Source organism: Oncorhynchus kisutch, linkage group LG18 (assembly GCF_002021735.2).
Source record: "Oncorhynchus kisutch isolate 150728-3 linkage group LG18, Okis_V2, whole genome shotgun sequence".
Taxonomy (NCBI): domain Eukaryota; kingdom Metazoa; phylum Chordata; class Actinopteri; order Salmoniformes; family Salmonidae; genus Oncorhynchus; species Oncorhynchus kisutch.
In genome coordinates, this window is record NC_034191.2 from 39,224,995 (window position 1) to 39,247,374 (window position 22,380).

Sequence of the window (22,380 nt, forward strand, 5' to 3'; positions counted from 1 at the left end):
ATGTATCCAAATAAATGTCACTAGAAAACAGCTTAAACAAACGCAAATGCAGCTACTTTGCTGTTATTCTGTCTGCACTGTTTGACGTGACTGTAAGTTAGCCGTAGTTGACTAGCTAGCAAGCAAGGGATAAGAATGTTGCCAGCCAGTATGGCAGTAGACAACTTAGAACAAACAACTTGGCATCCATAGATATAGAACAAAAATACTTGACGATAGGGTCGCATCTCTGGCAACCGAACCAATAGAACGAACGACTAGCCGGCTTGGGTAGCAACCCTAGATTTATGTCGGGACTATATCTCATGGAAGGATGAAACAGTATGAATTAATTCATAAAAAGTGTTTTTTATAAAAAAATATGTCAATCATTATTTGAATATGTTGGTAACCCGTTGTGTAAAAGTGATAACGCCCCCGAAGCCGGTGTTTGGAGGATATATTGGCACGGTTGGACTTTGTCTCGGGCCTAACAACACCCGTGCCAATATATCCTCCAAACTCCGGCTTCGAGGGAATTATCACCCAAGTGGTGCAGGTGTGTGTTGAAACTGAGGGCCAAACTCTAAGAAAAAAGGTGATATCTAGAACCTAAATAGGTTTTTCGGCTGTCCCCTTAGGAGAACCCTCTGCACTCTGAGAAAAAAAAGGCACCCAAAAGAGTTCTATCGAGAACCAAAAAGGGTTCTCCTATGGGGACAGCCGAGGAACCGTTTTGGAACCATTTTTTTCTGAGAGTGCAGAGCCAGAGCTAGAAGATTGATAATGACATGATAATACTCAGCTCAGCCAGTGCCTAAACTTACAAAGTGTCTCAGAGTAGGAGTGCTGATCTAGAATCAGGTCCCCCCTGTCGATATAATCTAATTCAGTCTGGTCGAAAATACAAAACTGATTCTAGATCAGCACTCCTACTATGAGATGCTTTGTAAACAGAGGCTCTGATCTCAGAACAACAACCAACAGGGATTTTTTAAAACATTTAAGCAGGGAGTCATGCTGAGACCAGTCTCTTTCGCAGAACACATCAATAAACAACAATTACAATATACATATCTATAAACACATCAATTACACTATACATATTTATATACACATCAATTACACTATACGTATCTATATACACATCAATTACACTATACATATTTAAGGAATTGTGGGTATCATTCCACATGAGGCACAAAAAAACTCAAACAGATTTACTTAACTCGTTAGAGAAGGAAGGGATCTCCGGGTTAGCCATCCCTGAGTCTGGGTCTGGTAACTTATACGTCTGAAGGTTAACAATGGGGTAAGGTATGGTGGAAGTTTATGCAAGAGGGCTTTATAGACAAAAAGAGCTCAATGCATCGATATAGGAGACTTCAAAGAGGGCCGGGCTACTTTCTGATACAAAATGCAATGATGCGTACGGAACCTACCGCCCGTAATAAAGCACAAGGCACTATGATGAACTGCAGCCAATGGCTTCAATACAGTGGCAGCTGCATTCACATAGACTGTATTGCCATAGTCAACATTTTACTTATGATTTAACCTTTAATAAACTCGTCAAGGTATGGTCAATAAGCAGAATGAATGTTGACTGAATTATATGTTTTCTGCTATTTAATCAAAGACCTGTTCCTAAAGAGGAAGCCTATTTTAAATCTTAAATTCTTCATTTCTAACTCATCAACATGCTTTTTGAAAGATAGCTTTTTGTCAATCCAGATGACAAGATATTTATAAGCGGGGACACGATCAATGAGGGCACCAAACAACATTAAGCCAGCATACTACTGCTGGCGTGCTTCCGAAGCTAAGCAGGGTTGGTTCTGGTCAGTTCCTGGATGGGAGACAAGTGCTACTGGAAGTGGTGTTGGAGGGCCAGTAGGAGGCACTCTTTCCTCTGGTCTAAAAAATATTCCAATGCCCCAGGGCAGTGATTGGGGACACTGCCCTGTCTAGGGTGCCGTCTTTCGGATGGGACGTTAAACGGGTGTCCTGACTCTCTGAGGTCATTAAAGATCCCATGGCACTTGTTGTAAGAGTAAGGGTGTTAACCCCAGTGTCCTGGCTAAATTCCCAATCTGTCCCTCAAACCATCACGGTCATCTAATAATCCCCAGTTTACAATTGGCTCATTCATCTCCTCTCCCCTGTAACTATTCCCCAGGTCATTGCTGTAAATGAGAATGTGTTCTCAGTCAACTTACCTGGTAAGTAAGTAATTTATTTTCCATAAAATAATGGAAAAATTAAAGGGTGAGGATTGTCTGACCTCACCACTATGACCCACAGGATAACCCTTAAGATTTAAGCTTCCACAGCCGGCACCTGGAACCTCCATCCTTTAAGACTGGATACGACATGGATGGATTGATTGATTGGAACATAGCCTCTATGTTCAGGCTTCTATTTTGGCTAAGCTCAAAATGTATACAGGGAATGTGACAATATGACAGACTAATTTGATCGTAACAAATTATACCTAGTAATGAAAATCGATAACCCTTGAGAGTGATATCAACAAAAGGAATGAACCAATCGATGAAATCATGTCCGATATTCAATATAAAGTGTATAGGTCTGGTGGATATAGTTTCATGTGGGCCTAAACTACATCGCAAAGTTGCATGCATAGTTAAGTTCTCGTTCTCAATTGAGTCTGGAGATAAATGTTATGAGGTAAAAGTACATTAGTAGGAGTAGCTCTTGTTCCAAACTCTCTCCCTCCCTCTTTTCTCCTCTCTATCTAATCTTTACTCCACTCTACCCCATTTCCCTCTCTCTCTTTCCTTCCTTTCCTCATCTCTCTCCTTTCTCCTCATTTCCTCCACTCCCTCCCTTGTTTCATCCTCTCACTACTTTCCTCCTCTCTCTCCCTCCTTTCCTCATCTCTCTCCTTATTTCCTCCACTCCCTCCCTTGTTTCATCCTCTCCCTCCTTTCCTCCTCTCTCTCTATCCTCCCACAGGCCAATCGAGCCAGGCTGAATGGCATCACGGAGGTGCCATAAATTGTTGCCACTCCTCTAATTACAGCAGCAGTGAAGGTGAGCCGAGCCTCTGGGCATCTGTTTCAACAACATGACACAGCCCAGGATGAGTTATACTTTCTCACAAAAACCATGGACAGAGGGGCAAAGGAGGTGCGGGACGGGAGGGACACGGGAGAGTTGCAGGATGCATCTCATCGGTTTGTTATGGTATTACAACAACAGCAGATACTGTAGATAGCTGCTGGTGTAAATGTCTATCTTTATATCTAAGTTGATCTAACATCCTTTGGTCATTTGACTGTATTCGAATGCTGGGTCATATTCATCAGGGCTCACCGAAGAAAAACACTTCATATTGGACCGTTTCATATTGGACAAGTTCAGGTCGCACCTCCCCGTTTCTTCCTATTTTCTTCATTTTCGTGCCTAGTGAACACAACCCTGGAGTGACATAGAATGGAGGTGTAGTTTGAGTTGGTCTTCCTTAGTATTCACATCCTCTCCTCACTCAGACAGCCAGTCCCTCGAGTTAGGTATGTCCCTTAAAGTGAGGTGTGCTGGGGCAGACAGTGTCAGTGTGTCCGTGGTCGAGCTAATCACAACCTAATTGAGAGAAAGCACAACCAGCTTTCTGATGACCACACCTCTCTACCCATCTCTGCATCAGTCCATCTGTCTGTCTCTGCATCGGTCCATCTGTCTGTCTCTGCATCGGTCCATCTGTCTGTCTCTGCATCGGTCCATCTGTCTGTCTCTGCATCGGTCCATCTGTCTGTCTCTGCATCGGTCCATCTGTCTGTCTCTGCATCGGTCCATCTGTCTGTCTCTGCATCGGTCCATCTGTCTGTCTCTGCATCGGTCCATCTGTCCGTCTCTGCATCGGTCCATCTGTCCGTCTCTGCATCGGTCCATCTGTCCGTCTCTGCATCGGTCCATCTGTCCGTCTCTGCATCGGTCCATCTGTCCGTCTCTGCATCGGTCCATCTGTCCGTCTCTGCATCGGTCCATCTGTCCGTCTCTGCATCGGTCCATCTGTCCGTCTCTGCATCGGTCCATCTGTCTGTCTCTGCATCGGTCCATCTGTCTGTCTCTGCATCGGTCCATCTGTCCGTCTCTGCATCGGTCCTTCTGTCTGTCTCTGCATCGGTCCATCTGTCTGTCTCTGCATCGGTCCTTCTGTCCGTCTCGGCATCAGTCCATCTGTCTGTCTCTGCATCAGTCCATCTGTCTGTCTCTGCATCGGTCCTTCTGTCCGTCTCGGCATCGGTCCATCTGTCTGCCCTCCCCTTTCCTCTGAAGCTCACCTCCTCTGTCCTCTGAAGCTCACCTCCTCTGTCCTCTGAAGCTCACCTCCTCTGTCCTCTGAAGCTCACCTCCCTCCCAGCTGTGTCTTCCTGGTCTAGTGAAGGACTTCTATCAGAGTTGATGTAATCTAGACTCAGACTAGGATTTGCAGTGAACTGACATGGGATTTGGGGTTATAGTAGATTAAACACACCTGTGCATGCACATGCACACACACAAATACACGCACACACAGGCAAACACACACATGAACACGAGCACACAGGTGCACAAACAAACACACGCGCGCGCGCGCACACACGCACGTAAACACATGTGCGCACACACGCACGTAAACACATGCGCGCGCACACGCACACACACACACACTTACATATAGACACACACACACATACACACACCTGCCGGAGTGTCTGCAGCATCTCTGTGGCCTTGTCCTGTTTGCCTTGCTTGGCCATCAGCATCATCTCCTGGATCATGCCTATCCGGCGCTGGTAGGGCGGAGGGGACCCTCCACGACTCAGCCGGTCCCCTGACCTCAACATGAAGGAGGTGAAGAGGTCACCCCTCTCCTTGGTAGGGGTCCGTTTCCACCCGTGCTGTGGGCTGGGCCCAGCCTCTTGGCCCCCAACACCTTTGGTCTGTTTGGTGCCCATGTTTGGATGTTAGAATCTGCTGTAAGAAATGACTTGCTCCCTCCCCCCAGGCAGTCATGCAAGGCTGACTTGCATAAAAATATTTGTCTTTTTAACTAAACATTAAAACCTTGTACACGAAGTCAAGAGGCCTTAAAGTGGGCAGGACCTCTGGGTTCGTTCCCCACCTGACCAGTTGGACAACACACCTGTCCTCTAGTGAATGGTGCACTGTCCAGCTGTTAAGAGTACAATACCAGTTGGGGAAACAACCTCCAACACATGCGTTCAGATTTGAATAAAATGTCTAATTCGCATAATAAGCTTGAGCGAATTGGCTGCTACGTGTGCTACTATAAACACAAACAGACACGCACTCAACCCGGGACACAACCCAAAACTTTTGTTATGCAATTCGCGGAACATAGCCTATAAATAATTAAATGTTTTCCACAGAATTTTGTTAGGATAAAATTGTTAGAGCTAAAGAGCTAAGTGAAATATGATCAGCTATCTCTGCGCTGGGTTCTTTAGCAAAATATGAAACAAACGTTGCAAAAAAGCCTCGGGGTTATCCGTCTTCTAGACAACGAAATCATTTTAACGACTGCACTGTTTTAACAATCGGCTGGTAAAAGCCCCTCAAGTCGGGAAGAGCTCGGAGGATGATTCCCGCAGCATGGCCGCAAATACGGGGAGCAGCAGTCCCGCAGATCGCCAGCAAACTCCTGGTCAGATGCACTCGCTCACAGCGCTATCCTGGAGACGACTTCATTTCTGTCCTCCAAATATGAACAGTTATCCTCTGAAGGGCCGCTACTAAATTGATGTGACTGTCAGTGTTGCGAGTGCCTCCTCTCCTCCCGTCCACATTGGATTCCTCTTCCTCTTCCCTTTTAATCAATAATTCCACGCATTCTGCGTCTGTGCAGAAAAAGAAGGGGAAGCTAAACGTATGTGGTGGTGGCGATGGAGACAGGACATGGTAATGTCCGTTTGTTTATTCACCTCTGCCTCTCCAAATCACTCACACGTGATGTCAACCTTTTCCTTGGCAAGATATTGGCTTCGTTGTTGCTATATTCTATGATTCGCTCTTCGAGGCACGTCCTGTTAGAACGGTCTCGGCGGTGGCCGAGGTAGAGTCCGCGACCTGGTTGAAGGTGTCTCTTGTTGGGACTGAATATAGGCTGCGCACTGTCGGAGGAGCCGACCAGAGCAGGCGCGGTGTGTACAGCGCTTCTCTCCTCAAGTCCTCGCACTGAGAATGGGTTGGGCAGGCTACTCAACCCACTACAAATACGTCCTGCTAAGAGGATATCGCAAGGACTATAGCTAGGTCAACATCCTTTGCCTTTTCTTCTGAACGGTGAATGGGGATTGGGTAGGCTAATTTAGAGGCAGTCTACAATAACACAGTACTATGACATGCAAATACTTAGATAATATGACCTTGGCTTGTACGCTAACCACATTGCAAAAACGAGTTCAACAGCAACTTTTAGTCTCGTAATTGCAGTATTTCAAATGACATAAATCTGCTGCATTGGACTGTTCACGGGAAGTGCAAATCATTGAATTGCATTATATTGACCTCTGGTGTTGGCGGCGTAGATTGACATACTTGTTTTATTTTAGGGCCATGGTGTTTTATAGCATTATAGTGTAATATTAAACTATAGAATAGTATAGTATTTATGTAAATAAGTAGACTATTTCTCAGATTTAAAAAGAATATACTCACTGTCAGTTAGATTTGAAATGGGAGTAAGAATTATTCAATATACTATCAAATTACATTGTCATTTCATGTTCAGTCATTAAAACGGATCTCGCAATGATTAAGATGCGCAAGAACACAATTCCAGGTCAGATACAACAGGAAAGATAGGAGCATGTTTGTGGGGGTTTGGTCTAGCAGTGTGCAGCATAATCTAATCATATTCACCAGCTGTATATGCGAACCTTCCCTTGAAAGCAACTACAAGTATAGCAACAGTATGTGTGATACGTCAGCTGAGCTGGTTGCCCTACTCAAATGCATTAGAAAACTATTAAATTAACTTTCATCGTGTCGACCCATGATGACTTCAAACTCAAATCCGAGTGATTGCCACTGGTTACTATGGAACTAGATTTCTTTCTGACATGAGGTTTCTAGATGAACAGCAAGAGGGGTGGGTGTGGGGGGGGACGTATGACCTTGTGCTATCCTAACACGCTGAGTGCGCACAGCTCTGTCTCAGTTGCAGCGTCAGCCGAATGCCCCTCTCTCCTGCAAGGATAGACCAGCATTTCCCAAACTCTGTCCTTGGGACCCAAAGGGGTGCACGTTTTGGTTTTTGCCTTAACACTATTCAGCTTATTCAACTTTTCAAAGCTTGATTAGTTGATTATTTGAATCAGCTGTGTAGTGCTAGGGCAAAAAACAAAACGTGCACCAAGTAAAAAATATAAAAAATATGGGTTAGACTAACACAGTCACAATCAGCAAATGGACAATCTCTGAAATTGATGTTTATTTTTCTTTACAACTTTATTTTACAGATCATTCAATCATTGGACAGTAATTTCACAACACCCATCCAAAAGTTAGTTTCCTCCTTTAACAAGGCAAAATCTAAGTTTGAGACTTAAACCCACAGAACCGACTCAAGGGATGGATACTACAGACTAGGACAGCGTCGCAGCCAGTCAGTCTCCCAGACACCTCCCTCACCATGGTGAAATTCAGTAGGGCGCATCATGAAATGTTCCGATAAATGCATTGTGTGGAACAGACATGATTCTCTCATGTCGAAGGAGGAACCATGTCTGCTCTATGCATGACATTTATCTGAAACAGAACATTTGCACCCTTCTGAACCCGGCCCTCACATCAGCCAAACCTACAGTTGGTAACATCAACGTGGGTCACCATTTCTCCTGTATTCACTTTCTTATTACATTCAAAGGCTTCATCCCAAACCGCAACCTATTCCCTATACAGTGCACCACTTTGACCAGGGCCCGTGCACTTTATAGGGAATAGGGTGCCATTTGAGACACGGCCACAGGTTCTTTCCCTTTTCTAAGTTCCACCACAGGCCCCATCACAGAGGCTCACAGAAGTGACAGACAAGCCAAACACTTAGAGGAATTTGCAGAACACTATAGATCAGAGAGCAACATGAGGTCTAGACTTGACTGAGGACTCTTAAAGAGTAGGGCTACTATTGGACACGTTCTATTTGGATTTAGTAAAGTCCTTCCAAATGGTTTCCCACCGGGTCCGCTAATTTGAGCTACTTAAAAACACCAATAAAATACAAAGGAGACTGGCTTCAGACGTCTACCTCTGGGTCAAGCAACTACAGCTGAGAGAAACAATTGGCATATTTTATTCCCATAACAATACAAGCTAATACCATCAGTGCTCACCGAGCCATTCTGCCTACACAGAACGATCTCAAATCAACAACCTCTGTGACGGATCGCTTGTCCTTCTCCTTTCCACTAAAAAGCTGAAGTTTTCATTAGCTACAACAGTGTTGGGAGGACATGTTTTGTCCCCTTTCATTGAAAATCTAACTTCAATGTGTTCGATTAAATACGTTTCTTAATCTCAAATGAGGAAAAGTAGCAGAGGAAGGGTTTTGATCCGTTCCTAAGGATGGCTTGGCTGTTCGACTGCGCTGAGGGACGTGGCCCTGCTGCTGCGTTGCTTCAGAAGGTGTAGCCAGCAGGGGGAGCCTTGTCGTCCTTGTTGCTCTCCAGGGAGAACGGGGGGATGCGAACATCAAAGTGGGAGCCGTCCGTCCTCTCAATGCGGAACGTCCCCCTGCACAGAGAGAGCATCATTAGAATCTTGACCATCACACCTCTGTACTAAAATGGGAGAAAGGTTGATGTTATTTTTTTGATATTGGAAAGCTTGAGTTACTCTTGCGTTTCCGTCTGTTTTAGATTGTTTGATTACTTGCCAGTAAATCTGTGCAAGATTCACTCAAACGTCAATTAATATTTTAATATTTCCCCAGCTCATGTTTACGGGCAAGGACCAGGTTCAAATAGAAAAAACAACAACAATTTATTAAGTAATTTTCAGACCAGAACATCCATAAACCTGCATTTCAGGCACTGCAGTGTCTGCTGCAATACTCTTAACTCATGTTAATAACGCAGCTCCAACATCATGTTACTCTGTGTTGAAGTAGTTACCACATGTGTCCACTGGGTGCTTGAAGGGAAACATGGCTGCTGTACTGGAAGGCTGGCTGCTCTTTGGACAAGACTGGCTCCTGGAGACAACAACCATAGGTTATAGCCTCTACTCAGTCGTGGAAGTAACATACTGTATGAGTGGCTGTGTCAAATACATGCTTCCTCTGACCATAGATCCTCTCAGCCAATGAGCTCAGAGAGGAATTGAGGAAACAAGGACAGAGGAAGTGTTTTGGCATTTAGTAAGATTCAGACAGAGGTATTGAGAGTTTGTAATTCCGTTGTGTGGTGGCGGTTGTACTACTGACCCGACCTACGACCCCCCGGCCTCGGACCGTCTCCAGGGTGCCTGACAGGCTGAAGATCCTCCAGTGTCTCTCCCTCAGTTGCACCACCTCACTGCCCATGTTCTCCAGGCGGATGCAGTACCGCCACTGACACACACACCATATAAGCATCGGGTACACATTATGTTGCCCTTCTTACAGTCTACATTCGTACCCTTGACTGGATAGACGAGGCCTACATCATATATTGGTAAAAGCTCAAATTATTTGTCCTTTTTCAGGGAATTGTAAAAAGTAAATGCTACTTACCCAGTACACATGAGAATTTTGAGCATCCTGAGAAAGAAAATACTGTATTTATTGTGTGTGCGCGGGCAGATTCAAGATCATCATAAGAATCACACGACAGAGTGGGAGGACTCAGGGACGAGCAGAACATTATTAAAAGGGTTGAGTTATGGAAAGAGCTCATAGTACCTTGTATAATATTTATTTGATAGCAACTGACATAATTAAAAACAGAGTCTCTCAATGTCTTAACCTGTCCTCCCCTTCATCTGCACTGATTGAAAAAGACTTGAGGTGAAAACAATATGGTGGAAGAACCTGGTCAGTTCTTTCAGATCAGAGCACTAAAAAGAAGCTGCAAGGGGGGCTCCCGAGTGGCGCAGCAGTCTAAGGCACTGCAGCGCTAAAAGCGTCACTACAGACCCGGGTTGAATCCCGGGCTGTGTCGCAGCCGGCCGCGACCAGGAGACCCATGAGGTGGCGCACAATTGCCCCAGCGCTGTCCGGGTTAGGGCAGGGTTTGGCCGTCTGGGATGTCCTTGTCCCATCACGTTCTAGCGACTCCTTGTGGTGGGCCTGGCTCCTGCAAGCTGACCTCACTCGCCAGTTGTACGGTGTTTCCTCCAACTCATTGGTGCTGGTGGCTTCCGGGTTAAGTGGGCAGTGTGTTAAGGTCAAGTGCGGCTTGGCGGGGTTGTGTTTCGGAGGACGCATGGATCTTGACCTTCGCCTCTCCTGAGTCCGTAGGGGATTTGCAGCGATGGGACAAGACTAACTACCAATTGGATATCACAAAATAACAAATAAGAAGAAGCTACAAGGAGGGCAGATTTGAGAAAGAGCCTCATAGTCCAAACAGCGACATCATCCTTACCCTCATGCCCATGTAGAAGGGGATGACGGTGACCCTGATGTTCTCAGTCGTCTCTCTGTGCACGTCGGACAGCTCCAGCCAGGGATGGTTCTTCTCCTGCCATGCCTTCAGAGTGTCCCTCGCACTGAACGGGGGAGCTTGGGTGGCTGGACACACAGGATACTCAGTTTACACAGTTGTAACACACACGTGAATGCCCACAAAGTAACTGGATATATTGTATACTTTACAGTACCTGTGAATAAAAAAAAAATCTTTGAACACTTTATAGTACTACTGAATTTTTAAGTTGGAATTTGTGAATGTTCCAAAAAATGACTGGAAATGTACAGAGTGTAGAAAACAAAGGACACCGGCTCTTATCCATGACAGACTGACCAGGTGAAAGCTATGATCCCTTATTGATGTCACTTCTTAAATCCACATCAATCCGTGTATATGAAGGGGAGGAGACAGGTTAAAGAATGATTTTTGTTGTGTATGTGTGCCATTCAGAGGGTGAATAGGCATGACAAAAGATTTAAGTGCATTTCAACAGGGTATTGCAGTAGGTGCCAGGCGCACCGGTTTGTGTCAAGAACTGTAACGCTACTGGATTTTTCACGCTCAACCGTTTCCCTTGTGTATCAAGAATGGTGCACCACCCAAAGGACATCCAGCCAACTTGACAACTGTGGGAATCATTGGAGTCAACATGGGCCAGCATCCATGTGGAACGCTTTCAACAGGGGCTGTTCTGAGGGCAAAGGGGGGTGCAACTCAATATAAGGAAGGTGTCCTTAATGTTTTGTACACTCAGTGTGTACCATGCTGTACAATGAAATGACACGTGGAAAGCAGGGAGTGGCTGGCGCTTACCTTTGTCAGGGTTGAACATGAGGAAGCGCTCAAACAGCTCGTGCTGGATGGGGACCTGCTCTGTGGAGTTGTAGGGCAGGATGTCTTCATGACTCACATAGTCCAGACCTGAAACACACACATTGACAGCCAGGCAAAATGCCCAGTCAGTCAGGAGGATGACAAGGACAGAAATAGTACAAGAAAGTAACTAGGTTAGTTATACAAAATCACGTGGCAGCCAAGATTATTCGTGCACGGACAGTACCATTTCCTGATAAGAACTCAATGCATTTTTGTGGGTGGTGGGAAAATTCAAATGGTCCCCGTTTGAAAAGAAATCAAAGCACGTAGCCATTTACTACACAGGGAGCAGCGGATCATGTGTTGTTTACCTGGGATGGCATAGAGGGCTCTGCTGTCGTCATGGTTCGCCAGGAACGTCACTGCTTCTGTCTGAGACCTCTGAGACTGTCAACACAACAGGAGAAACAACCTAGTCAGGCCTAGTCAGTAAGAACAATGGCATAGCATTGGTTGTGTTCAGAGGTTACGTACTATGTGAGGGCAATCCCGCGTATCAATGAGGACCTGGTAGTAGGTATGAGTTTTCCCCTTCACCTCTTTTGACCCGTGTGAACCAGGAGGCTCTGGCTTGCTGAGGACGGGACATGGGTGTAATTCTTATTTAAAACAAATATATATATCACACACAACCATTAAAAACACACTAAGATGTAATATGCACCTGTCAGACATGGGAGGAATGACGTCTCGGTCATAGATACGGGCGTGCCAGGGGAACAACACGATCCCTCTGTAGCCAAACACACTATGAAGGAAGAGCTGAGGAGAGAACATGGAGAAACAGACTTGAGGTTGGAAACACCCTTTGTGACAAGGGCAACTACAGTATAGGCTAGGGGGCAGGACCAATAGTTCTGGTCTGGATGGGTAAACCGCACGGCACTGCCCATCTTACCTGGCCTGTTTCATATTTGCCATGCTGCTTCAGTGCCTCAAACACTCCCACCGTCTCCAGAACCTTCCCCTCTGGCCTGTTCCTGCCAAAACACAGGCCACACTATGACAACCAGGAACAAAATCACATCACACTAGAGGTCTTCACGGGTCCACCCGAACCTGAATACCTGAGATCCGACCCAGATCCTATTTGTAAACCAGAACAGCAACTTGGCTGACAAACATCATTTTCTCACTCGGGTCCAATTGGGTTTGGTGTAAACGTGGACCCGACACCCGTTGGTGTATGGATTGGGTCTAGGTATGGTTGTAGTCGGGTCCGATCGTTCTCGGGTCCCCCTATTTAAAAAAATATATATATATTATGAACGGGTCCGGGTCAGATTGTCTTCTGGTCGAACTTTTTGGAGCCAAGAAGACCTCTACATCACACTGTAGAACTACATTAGTCTCACATAGCCAACTGTTGTAGCAGCTTGGAAATGGAACCTAGTGCACACAATACGCAACATGAGCACTGAGATGACATGTCATCATAGTCATCGCCCTTGGAGTAAAGCTTCATCTCAAATCAGACAAATTGAATAAAACAGCTAGATTTATCAAAGTTCAACAAACAAATTCCAAGTCTAATCTTTGTCATTCCCTTTGCAGTATTATATCAACAAGGTATTGTGAACAACAGCTGGTTGTGTTCAAGTCACTCATACTTGGACAGATCTATTTTTCAAAACATGGGGGGGGGGGGGGGGGGTGATATTGATGGGGGATTTAGTTTTGCGTGGCTCCTCGAAATATACATATTATTGGCAGATGATATGGAAGAGATCTGACCAAAGGTTTGCGTGTTCATCAGCTATGTTGGGGATTACTGGCAGAGGTTGATTATAATATGGTCACTGACAAGAAAAAAACAACAACCAGGCTGATGAAATACCAGAACAAATACATTGTTAAAAACGGACAGTCAGATCGGCAACAATGTTTCCTCATTTCATGGAGGTTATCATTGAGAGAGAAAGAACAGGACAGCATTACAAGATTTACATAAAGTATAGACAGAATTACAAGCTGGTGCTGGATCGGTCTTCCAATTGCTAACATCGTGGGGTCCATGTCAACCCAAGCCCTCCACCCCCTCTACATTTATTCCCTTGGCACGAGGGAGGCAAATAAATAGGACTCATTACTCCGTGCTGGCTCAAGCAAACCTGCACTCTTATGTAATCAACAGCAGATCAGGCTTTGTAAATGGGTCCAAAGAGCTCTACGTTCTTCCACTCAGACAAAAAGTGAACTAGCTAATATAGGTCAAATATGTTGCCAACTTCCTACTAGTGTTTCAATGTCACTTTTTCCTCGATAGGTGGCTTAGTGTCTATGTAAGTCGACACTCTAGAGGTCTTCACAGGTTCACCCGAACACCCGGGTCCAAATGTCTAATTTCTCCCTCGGGACCTGGTCAGGTCCTGTTTGATTGTCATTAGGTCTATGGATCTACAGCTGATAGACCCGATGACAGCGCTGTATAGCATATGTATTTCACACTAATAAAGTTAATTTATTGACTTATAGAAAGCCTAGCCAACATAAAATATCTATTTGTTAACCAGAAAAGCAACAGGGCTGATAAATGTAATTGTCACTCGGGTCCAATTGGGTCTGGTCTAGGCTCGGACACATTAGGGTACGGATCGGGTGCATTCAAGTTTGGGTGCGATTGCTCTCGGGTCCCGGGGCCAACTTTTAGGACATGAGAAGACCTCTACTACACTCCCACTTTGACCGGTCTGAAAACAACCAGGCTTGCAGCTAGGGCTGACCCCATTTAGTAAATTGGTCGATAGGCTGTTGGTTGACCGAGATTTCTTTAGGCGAGCAATAACAAAAAATAAATAATGGTATACAAGACATCGGTCTGAGTGGACTGATCCATTGTTGGTGCCGTGAGGATGGCACGGTCCATTAAGCTAAGACGTGCTCATGAAATTGTATATGGTTATATGAACAAATGGTGCAAATAATATTTAACAAATGCACTTTCTCCCACATTGGATAGCGGTTGCTGTCCGTGGTTCTGAAACCCATCAGTGCGCTGTTGAATTGGCACCTTTTCCTAGACCATGTTGCCATGTCCATAGAAGCAAAGTTAACCAGCATATTGGTGTTGAGAACAATGCGGTGGAGGCAGGAGCGGAGTTAGAGACAAGAAAACAGCCCTTGCCTTCATTGTTTAAGAAAGGTGAGGAGAGGAAACGCCAACTTAAATTAGATCTATAACTAACAGTCTAATGTTAAAATGTGCCTGGCTTTATACATCATCCATATACATCTACAGAAATAAGACAGATCCTGCTTCTGTTGCCTGTGAGTGTTTAATAGCCTACTGAGTCAGTGAGCACCAAGCCTCACAAGTCGGATAAACAATTTCACAAATTCAGCAGATTTAATCTTTGCTTGCGAGGGAATATGGAATGTTTTTCCTAAACAAATGAGGGATTTCGGTAACAGCACTTTTCAGTCAGAAATGGCTGTAATTATGTTGCAGTGGTGTGTTGTGATCCCTGCAGCATGGAGGAGAGACCAACGGGCGAGTCACGCAGTCAACCGCTGTCATTTTACACAGCGCAGTCTGAGCCCGTCCTGGCACAATCAAATCAATTGCGGTCGGACTCCCTCTAGTCATTTGTGTCTTAAGTTCAAACTGTGCTTAAGAAAGCACCAGAGAAGCTCAGTACATATCGTTTATTTGATTTACACACATAGGATGTGTCTATATGGAAATATATCTTTACAAATTTAGACCAATCTACAGATGACTCTCGGGTCGACTAAGATTTGTTTTTTTGTCAGGGACAGCCCTACTTGCAGCACATAGTAACATTCCACAACCTTTGTTATTTTCTTTGGCTAGTTTCCATGTCTTGCCTGGATATTGAAAACACTTGTTTTAAGTTTTATTAGTTGTATGTAGGGGATACGCATGGTATACGTCGTCCAACGAAATTCTTACTTGCAGGGTCCTAAGACAATGCAACGAGAAATAAAATAAACATTGTTGCATACGTATAATACAGGAAGGCACAATTTTGAATCCAATATTTAGACTTGTATTGGGGAAGGGGGAGTATATATAAATTGAGCAGTATAATAAGTCTGGTAGGAACAGTCACAATGTGAGTGTGGCATGAATGTACAGTATGTGTTTGTGTGTGCTAAGGTGCAGAGTCAGAGCAGGTGGTCAGTCAAGTTCAAGTGTTCAGCAGTCTGATGGCTTGTAACTAGAGAATGTCTGTCTAGTTATGAATACTGAAAATATGCACAGATTTGACTGCAAGTTAAGTTCCATCTATAAGCTGTGTGTTACCAAATGCAACAAAGTGCCAACATATGGCACTGTTTGATTTGTAAGTTGGGATATACTAAAAACAACTTGACTTGTGCAATGTGCCAATCATTGTAGCTCTTCGCAAAATATCTGCCAATCATAGATAATGAACGAAGAGCTGCCGGGAAAACGCACAAATATGCTGTTTGAATGAATGTATACGTGCCTGCTTCTGCCTACCACCGCTCAGTCAGATACTTCGATACTTGTATGCTCAAGTCAGATTATATTCAACGCAGGACACACTAGATAATATCTAGTAATATCAACCATGTGTAGTTAACTAGTGATTATGATAGTTTTTTTACAAGGTAAGTTTAATGCTACACTTGCGTTGGACTAGTTAACTGTACTGTTGCAAGACTGGATACCCCGAGCTGACAAGGTGAAACTCTGTCGTTCTGCCCCTGAACAAGTCTGTTAACACATTCTTATTTTCAATGACGGCCTAGGAACGGTGGGTTAACAGACTTGCCTAGTTAAATAAAGGTGTAAAAAATATATCTGCCAAATCGGTGTCCAGAAATAGCGATTTCCGATTGTTATGAAAACTTGATATCGGCCGGTCCGATTGATCGGTCGACCTCTAGTTCAGAGGAGACTGTGAACCAGGCCTTCATGGTCAAACTGCTGCAAAGAAACCACTACCAAAAAGGACACCAACAAGAAGAAACTTGCTTGGGCCAAGAAACACAAGCAATGGACATTAGACTGGTGGAAATCTGTCCTTTGGTCGGATGAGTCCAAAGTTGAGATTTTTAGTTCCAACCGCCATGTCTTTGTGAGACACAGTAGGTGAACAGATGATCGCTGCATGTGGGTTCCCACCGTGAAGCGTGGTGGTGTGATGGTGCGTTGCTGGTGACACTGTCTGTGAATTTATTTAGAATTCAAGGCACACTTAACCAACATGGCTACAACAGCATTCTGCAGCAATACACCATCCCATCTGGTTTGCGATTATTGGGACTATCATTTGTTTTTCAACAGGACAATGACCCAACACACCTTCAGGATGTGTAAGTGCTATTTGACCAAGGAGAGTGATGGCGAGCTGCATCAGATGAACTGGCCTCCACAAATCAGTCAACCTCATACCAATTGAGATGATTTGGGATGAGTTGGAAAGCAGTGAGGGAAAAGAAGCCAACAAGTGCTCAGCATGTGTGGGAACTCCTTCAAGAATGTTGGAAAAGCATTCCAGGTGAAGCTGGTTGAGAGAATGACAGCTTTGTACACTCTTGGCAAGGCAAGAGTGGGCTACTTTGAAGAATCTAAAATATATTTTTTATTTGTTTAACATTTTTTTGGTTACTACATGGCGTTATTTCAGTTTGTCTTCACTATTATTCTACAATGTAGAAAAATATTAAAAATAAAGAAACCCTTGAATGAGGTGCCCAAACTTTTGACTGGGACTGTATGTGCGTGTATGGTTAAAGTCGGAAGTTTACATACACCGTAGCCAAATATATTTAAACTCAGTTTCACAATTCCTGACATTTAATCCAAGTAAAAATTCCCTTCCCGTTTAAGGATCACCACTTTATTTTAAGAATGTGAAATGTCAGAATAGAGAATTCTTTCAGATTTTATTTCTTTAAAATCAGATTCCCAGTGGGTCAGAAGTTTACGTACACTCAATTACTATTTGGTAGCTTTGCCTATAAATTGTTTAACTTGGGTCAAATGTTTTGTGTAGCCTTCCACAAGTTTCCCACAATAAGTTGAGTGAATTTTGGCCCATTCCTCCTGACAGAGCTGGTGTAACTGAGTCATGTTTGTAGGCCTCCTTGCTCGCACACACTTTCAGTTCTGCCCACAAATTTTCTATAGGATTGAGGTCAGGGCTTTGTGATTTAAAGAAGCAATAATACTGGCCTTACTTAGACTAGTTGAGTATCTGGAGCAACAGCATTTGTGGATTTGATTACAGGCTCAAAATGGCCAGAAATAAAGACCGTTCTTCTGAAACTCGTCAGTCTATTCTTGTTCTGAGAAATGAAGGCTATTCCATGCCAGAAATTGCCAAAAAACTGAAGATCTCGTATAACGCTGTGTACTACCCTCTTCACAGAATAGTGCAAACTGTCTCTAACCAGAATAGAAAGAGGAGTGGGAGGCCCCGGTGCACAACTGAGCAAGAGGACAAGTACATTAGTATCTAGTTTGAGACAGACGCTTCACAAGTCCTCAACTGGCAGCTTCATTAAATAGTGCCCGCGAAACACCAGTCTCAACGTCAACAGTGAAGAGGTGACTCCGGGATGCTGGTCTTCTAGGCAGAGTTGCAAAGAAAAAGCCATATCTCAGACTAGCCAATACAAAAAAAGAAGATTAAGATGGGCTAAAGAACACAGACACTGGACAGAGGAAGATTGGAAAAAGGTGTTATGGACAGACAAATCTAAGTTTGAGGTGTTCGGATCACAAAGAACAACATTCATTAGACTCAGAAAAAATTAAGATGCTGGAGGAGTGCTTGATGCCATCTGTCAAGTATGGTGTCGGCAATCTGATGGTCTGGGGGTGCTTTGGTGGTGGTAAAGTGATAGATTTGTACAGGGTAAAAGGGATCTTGAAGAAGAAAGGCTATTACTTAATTTTGCAACACCACGCCATACCTTGTGGATGCCGCTTAATTGGAGCCAATTTCCTCTTACAACAAGACAATGACCCAAAGCACAGCTCCAAACTATGCAATAACTATTTAGGGAAGAAGCAGTCAGCTGGTATTCTGTCTATAATGGAGAGGCCAGCACAGTCACCGGATCTCAACCTTTTTGAGCGGTTGTGGGAGCAGCTTGACCGTATGGTACGTAAGAAGTGCCCATCAAGCCAATCCAATTTGTGGGAGGTGCTTCAGGAAGCATGGGGTGAAATCTCTTCAGATTACCTCAACTAATTGACAACTAGAATGCCAAAGTTCTACAAGGCTGTAATTGCTACAAATGGACGATTCTTTAATGAAAGCAAAGTTTGAAGGACAATAATTTCAATTAAAAATCATTTATAACTTTGTCAACATCTTGACTATATTTCCTATTCATTTTGCAACTCATTTCATGTATGTTTTCATGGAAAACATGGACATTTCTAAGTGACCACAAACTTTTGAATGGTAGTGTATATCAGTGGAGGCTCCTCAGAGGAGGATGGGGAGGACCATCTTCAGTGAATTTCATAAAAAAATAAAATGCTAAAATATGAAATGTATACTTTCTAGATAAAACTATACTACATATAATCACACCACCAAATAACTGATTAAAACATACTATTTTGTAAAGAAGGTCTACAGTAGCTTCAACAGCACTCTGTTAGGTAGCGCCATGGTGTACAGTGCCTTGCGAAAGTATTCGACCCCCTTGAACTTTGCGACCTTTTGCCACATTTCAGGCTTCAAACATAAAGATATAAAACTGTATTTTTTTGTGAAGAATCAACAACAAGTGGGACACAATCATGAAGTGGAACGACATTTATTGGATATTTCAAACCTTTTTAACAAATCAAAAACTGAAAAATTGGGCGTGCAAAATTATTCAGCCCCTTTACTTTCAGTGCAGCAAACTCTCTCCAGATGTTCAGTGAGGATCTCTGAATGATCCAATGTTGACCTAAATACTAATGACGATAAATACAATCCACCTGTGTGTAATCATGTCTCCGTATAAATGCACCTGCAATGTGATGGTCTCAGAGGTCCGTTAAAAGCGCAGAGAGCATCATGAAGAACAAGGAACACACCAGGCAGGTCCGAGATACTGTTGTGAAGAAGTTTAAAGCCGGATTTGGATACAAAAAGATTTCCCAAGCTTTAAACATCCCAAGGAGCACTGTGCAAGCGATAATATTGAAATGGAAGGAGTATCAGACCACTGCAAATCTACCAAGACCTGGCCGTCCCTCTAAACTTTCAGCTCATACAAGGAGAAGACTGATCAGAGATGCAGCCAAGAGGCCCATGATCACTCTGGATGAACTGCAGAGATCTACAGCTGAGGTGGGAGACTCTGTCCATAGGACAACAATCAGTCGTATATTGCACAAATCTGGCCTTTATGGAAGAGCGGCAAGAAGAAAGCCATTTCTTAAAGATATCCATAAAAAGTGTTGTTTAAAGTTTGCCACAAGCCACCTGGGAGACACACCAAACATGTGGAAGAAGGTGCTCTGGTCAGATGAAACCAAAATTGAACTTTTTGGCAACAATGCAAAATGTTATGTTTGGCGTAAAAGCAACACAGCTCATCACAATGAACACACCATCCCCACTGTCAAACATGGTGGTGGCAGCATCATGGTTTGGGCCTGCTTTTCTTCAGCAGGGACAGGGAAGATGGTTAAAATTGATGGGAAGATGGATGGAGCCAAATACAGGACCATTCTGGAAGAAAACCTGATGGAGACTGAGACTGGGACGGAGATTTGTCTTCCAACAAGACAATGATCCAAAACAAAAAGCAAAATCTACAATGGAATGGTTCAAAAATAAACATATCCAGGTGTTAGAATGGCCAAGTCAAAGTCCAGACCTGAATCCAATCGAGAATCTGTGGAAAGAACTGAAAACTGCTGTTCACAAATGCTCTCCATCCAACCTCACTGAGCTCGAGCTGTTTTGCAAGGAGGAATGGGAAAAAATGTCAGTCTCTCGATGTGCAAAACTGATAGAGACATACCCCCAAGCGACTTACAGCTGTAATCGCAGCAAAAGGTGGCGCTACAAAGTATTAACTTAAGGGGGCTGAATAATTTTGCACGCCCAATTTTTCAGTTTTTGATTTGTTAAAAAAGTTTGAAATATCCAATAAATGTTGTTCCACTTCATGATTGTGTCCCACTTGTTGTTGATTCTTCACAAAAAAATACAGTTTTATATCTTTATGTTTGAAGCCTGAAATGTGGCAAAAGGTCGCAAAGTTCAAGGGGGCCGAATACTTTCGCAAGGCACTGTATGTAGCCTGAGGACAGCTTGCTTCCGTCCTCCTCTGGGTACATTTACTTCAATACCAAACATATGAGGCTCATGGTTCTCACCCGCTACCATAGACTTACACAATTATGACAACTTCCAGAGGACATCCTACAGCCCATCAGAACTCTTGCTGCCTGAACTGACATGTTGTCCGTCAAAACAAAGGATCAGAGAATGAACCTAGTACTAAACGCATAAGCTACAGCTAGCTAGTACTGCATAAAATGTTGAGTAGTTGACTCAAAGAGAGAGAAAGACAATAGTTTAACAAATACATTACTTCCAAAATGATGGAGAAGCATCACATACTTAGCAAATGCAGCTAGCTGGTTTAGCCTACAGAAACAGGGGGACGCTATGTTAGCTAGCTGGCTGCGACTTCCCAACACAACACTGGATGTCTTCCAAGTCAAGGTAAGCTTTTGGTATTACAAATGTATTTCCACCGGGGCCCACCGGTGTAAATGCTTACTGAATGTACACTAACGTTACTGTATGATTGTACCGGGTTTACTAACGCGTTAGTTATATTAGCTATGCTGACTATGACGTTACTTTAGCTAATATAGTGACAACGATGTAGGCTGTTTTTTTCCCCCGCCTGGTCACATACAGCTGATGTGTTGTGCATAGAACTCCACAAGCGAAGGAAAGAGGTGAGAGGAGGAGAGCGCATGGAAGCGAGAAGGAATACAACGTGGCTGTTATTAATGCATAATTGGGCAGCATTCAAGACAGTGGGCGAACTGGCTAGCTAGCTAGGTCGCATTAGCTTAGAAGGTAGCCCTTACCGTGACGACATAAACCTCGTCTGCTGAATGTTGGGCAGTCCACATGCTAAACACGGCAACCGGGGTCTCTTCGCCTCAAGTCCACTACTCCCTTCAATAATACTCAATATTCGATGTGTGTGTTTCCTGTTGTATTTACTGACGGTAGTCAGAAAGCCTCGTCGTATTGCACAAGCAGCCATCTTTTCTACTTCTGCACAAGCACGCCGAGGCTGACGTGTATAAAAGCGGGCGAATTAAAAAGTTGATTTAAAGGTCCAATGTAGCCGTTTTTATCTAAATATCAAATACTTTCTGGGTAACAAAGTACCTTACTGTAATTATTTTCAATTAAAATGGTCAAAAAATAATCCTAGCAAAGAGAAATTTCTCAAGCAAAAATTTAGCTAGGATTGTCTGGGAGTGTTCTGAGTGGAGATGGAAAATTTGAAAACTAGCTGTTTTTGGCGGAGGTTTGGAAATCTTTCTTATTGGTCTATTGATGTCAACAGGCAGGCCAAAACTCCATACCACCACTATCAAAATTTTCGCAATTTCACAGTATTATGCCAACCTCAGTGTGGAAATATGAATACATATAATGTGTTTGGCTGCACTGGGTCTAAAAAGTTTAACCTTAGCATCAGGTACTCTGTTGTGTTTAAAGTATCTCCATTTAAAAGGCCCAGTGCAGTCACAAAATTCCAGAGCGTTATTTCGACCTCAATGTACTCATTTTGAGAATTACATGTACTTTGAAACTTAAGTATATTTAAAACCAAGTGCTTTTTGACTTTTACTCAAGTAGTATTTTGCTAGGACACTTTGACTTTTTGTTTCTTTTTT

The 22,380-nt window shown here is 43.7% G+C and overlaps 2 protein-coding genes across 3 annotated transcripts in view; both read right to left on the reverse strand.

The window, feature by feature from the left end:
• Positions 1 to 6,418, reverse strand: part of LOC109908948 (leucine-rich repeat-containing protein 75A) — a 31,090-nt gene extending 24,672 nt beyond the window's left edge. The window contains exon 1 of the mRNA XM_020507763.2: positions 4,689 to 6,418. Within this exon, the coding sequence (XP_020363352.1) occupies positions 4,689 to 4,943 (255 nt within the window). The 5' untranslated portion in view covers positions 4,944 to 6,418. The remainder of the gene's footprint in view (positions 1 to 4,688) is intronic.
• A 1,001-nt stretch (positions 6,419 to 7,419) lies between these two features.
• On the reverse strand, positions 7,420 to 21,991 carry LOC109908947 (polymerase delta-interacting protein 2-like). 2 transcript variants are annotated; one of them, XM_020507762.2, is made up of 11 exons: positions 21,556 to 21,991; positions 12,394 to 12,469; positions 12,160 to 12,257; positions 11,970 to 12,069; positions 11,807 to 11,882; positions 11,433 to 11,540; positions 10,575 to 10,720; positions 9,722 to 9,748; positions 9,434 to 9,559; positions 9,123 to 9,202; positions 7,420 to 8,742 (listed from the first exon to the last, which is right to left on the reverse strand). In XM_020507762.2, exons 1-11 carry the CDS (start codon positions 21,735 to 21,737, stop codon positions 8,628 to 8,630), a joined length of 1,134 nt encoding a protein of 377 aa, XP_020363351.1. In that variant the 5' UTR covers positions 21,738 to 21,991; the 3' UTR covers positions 7,420 to 8,627. The 2 variants fall into 2 exon arrangements, with proteins under 2 accessions (XP_020363351.1, XP_020363350.1); XM_020507761.2 differs by having other exon boundaries at positions 12,394 to 12,475.
• Between the last annotated feature and the right edge of the window lie 389 nt (positions 21,992 to 22,380).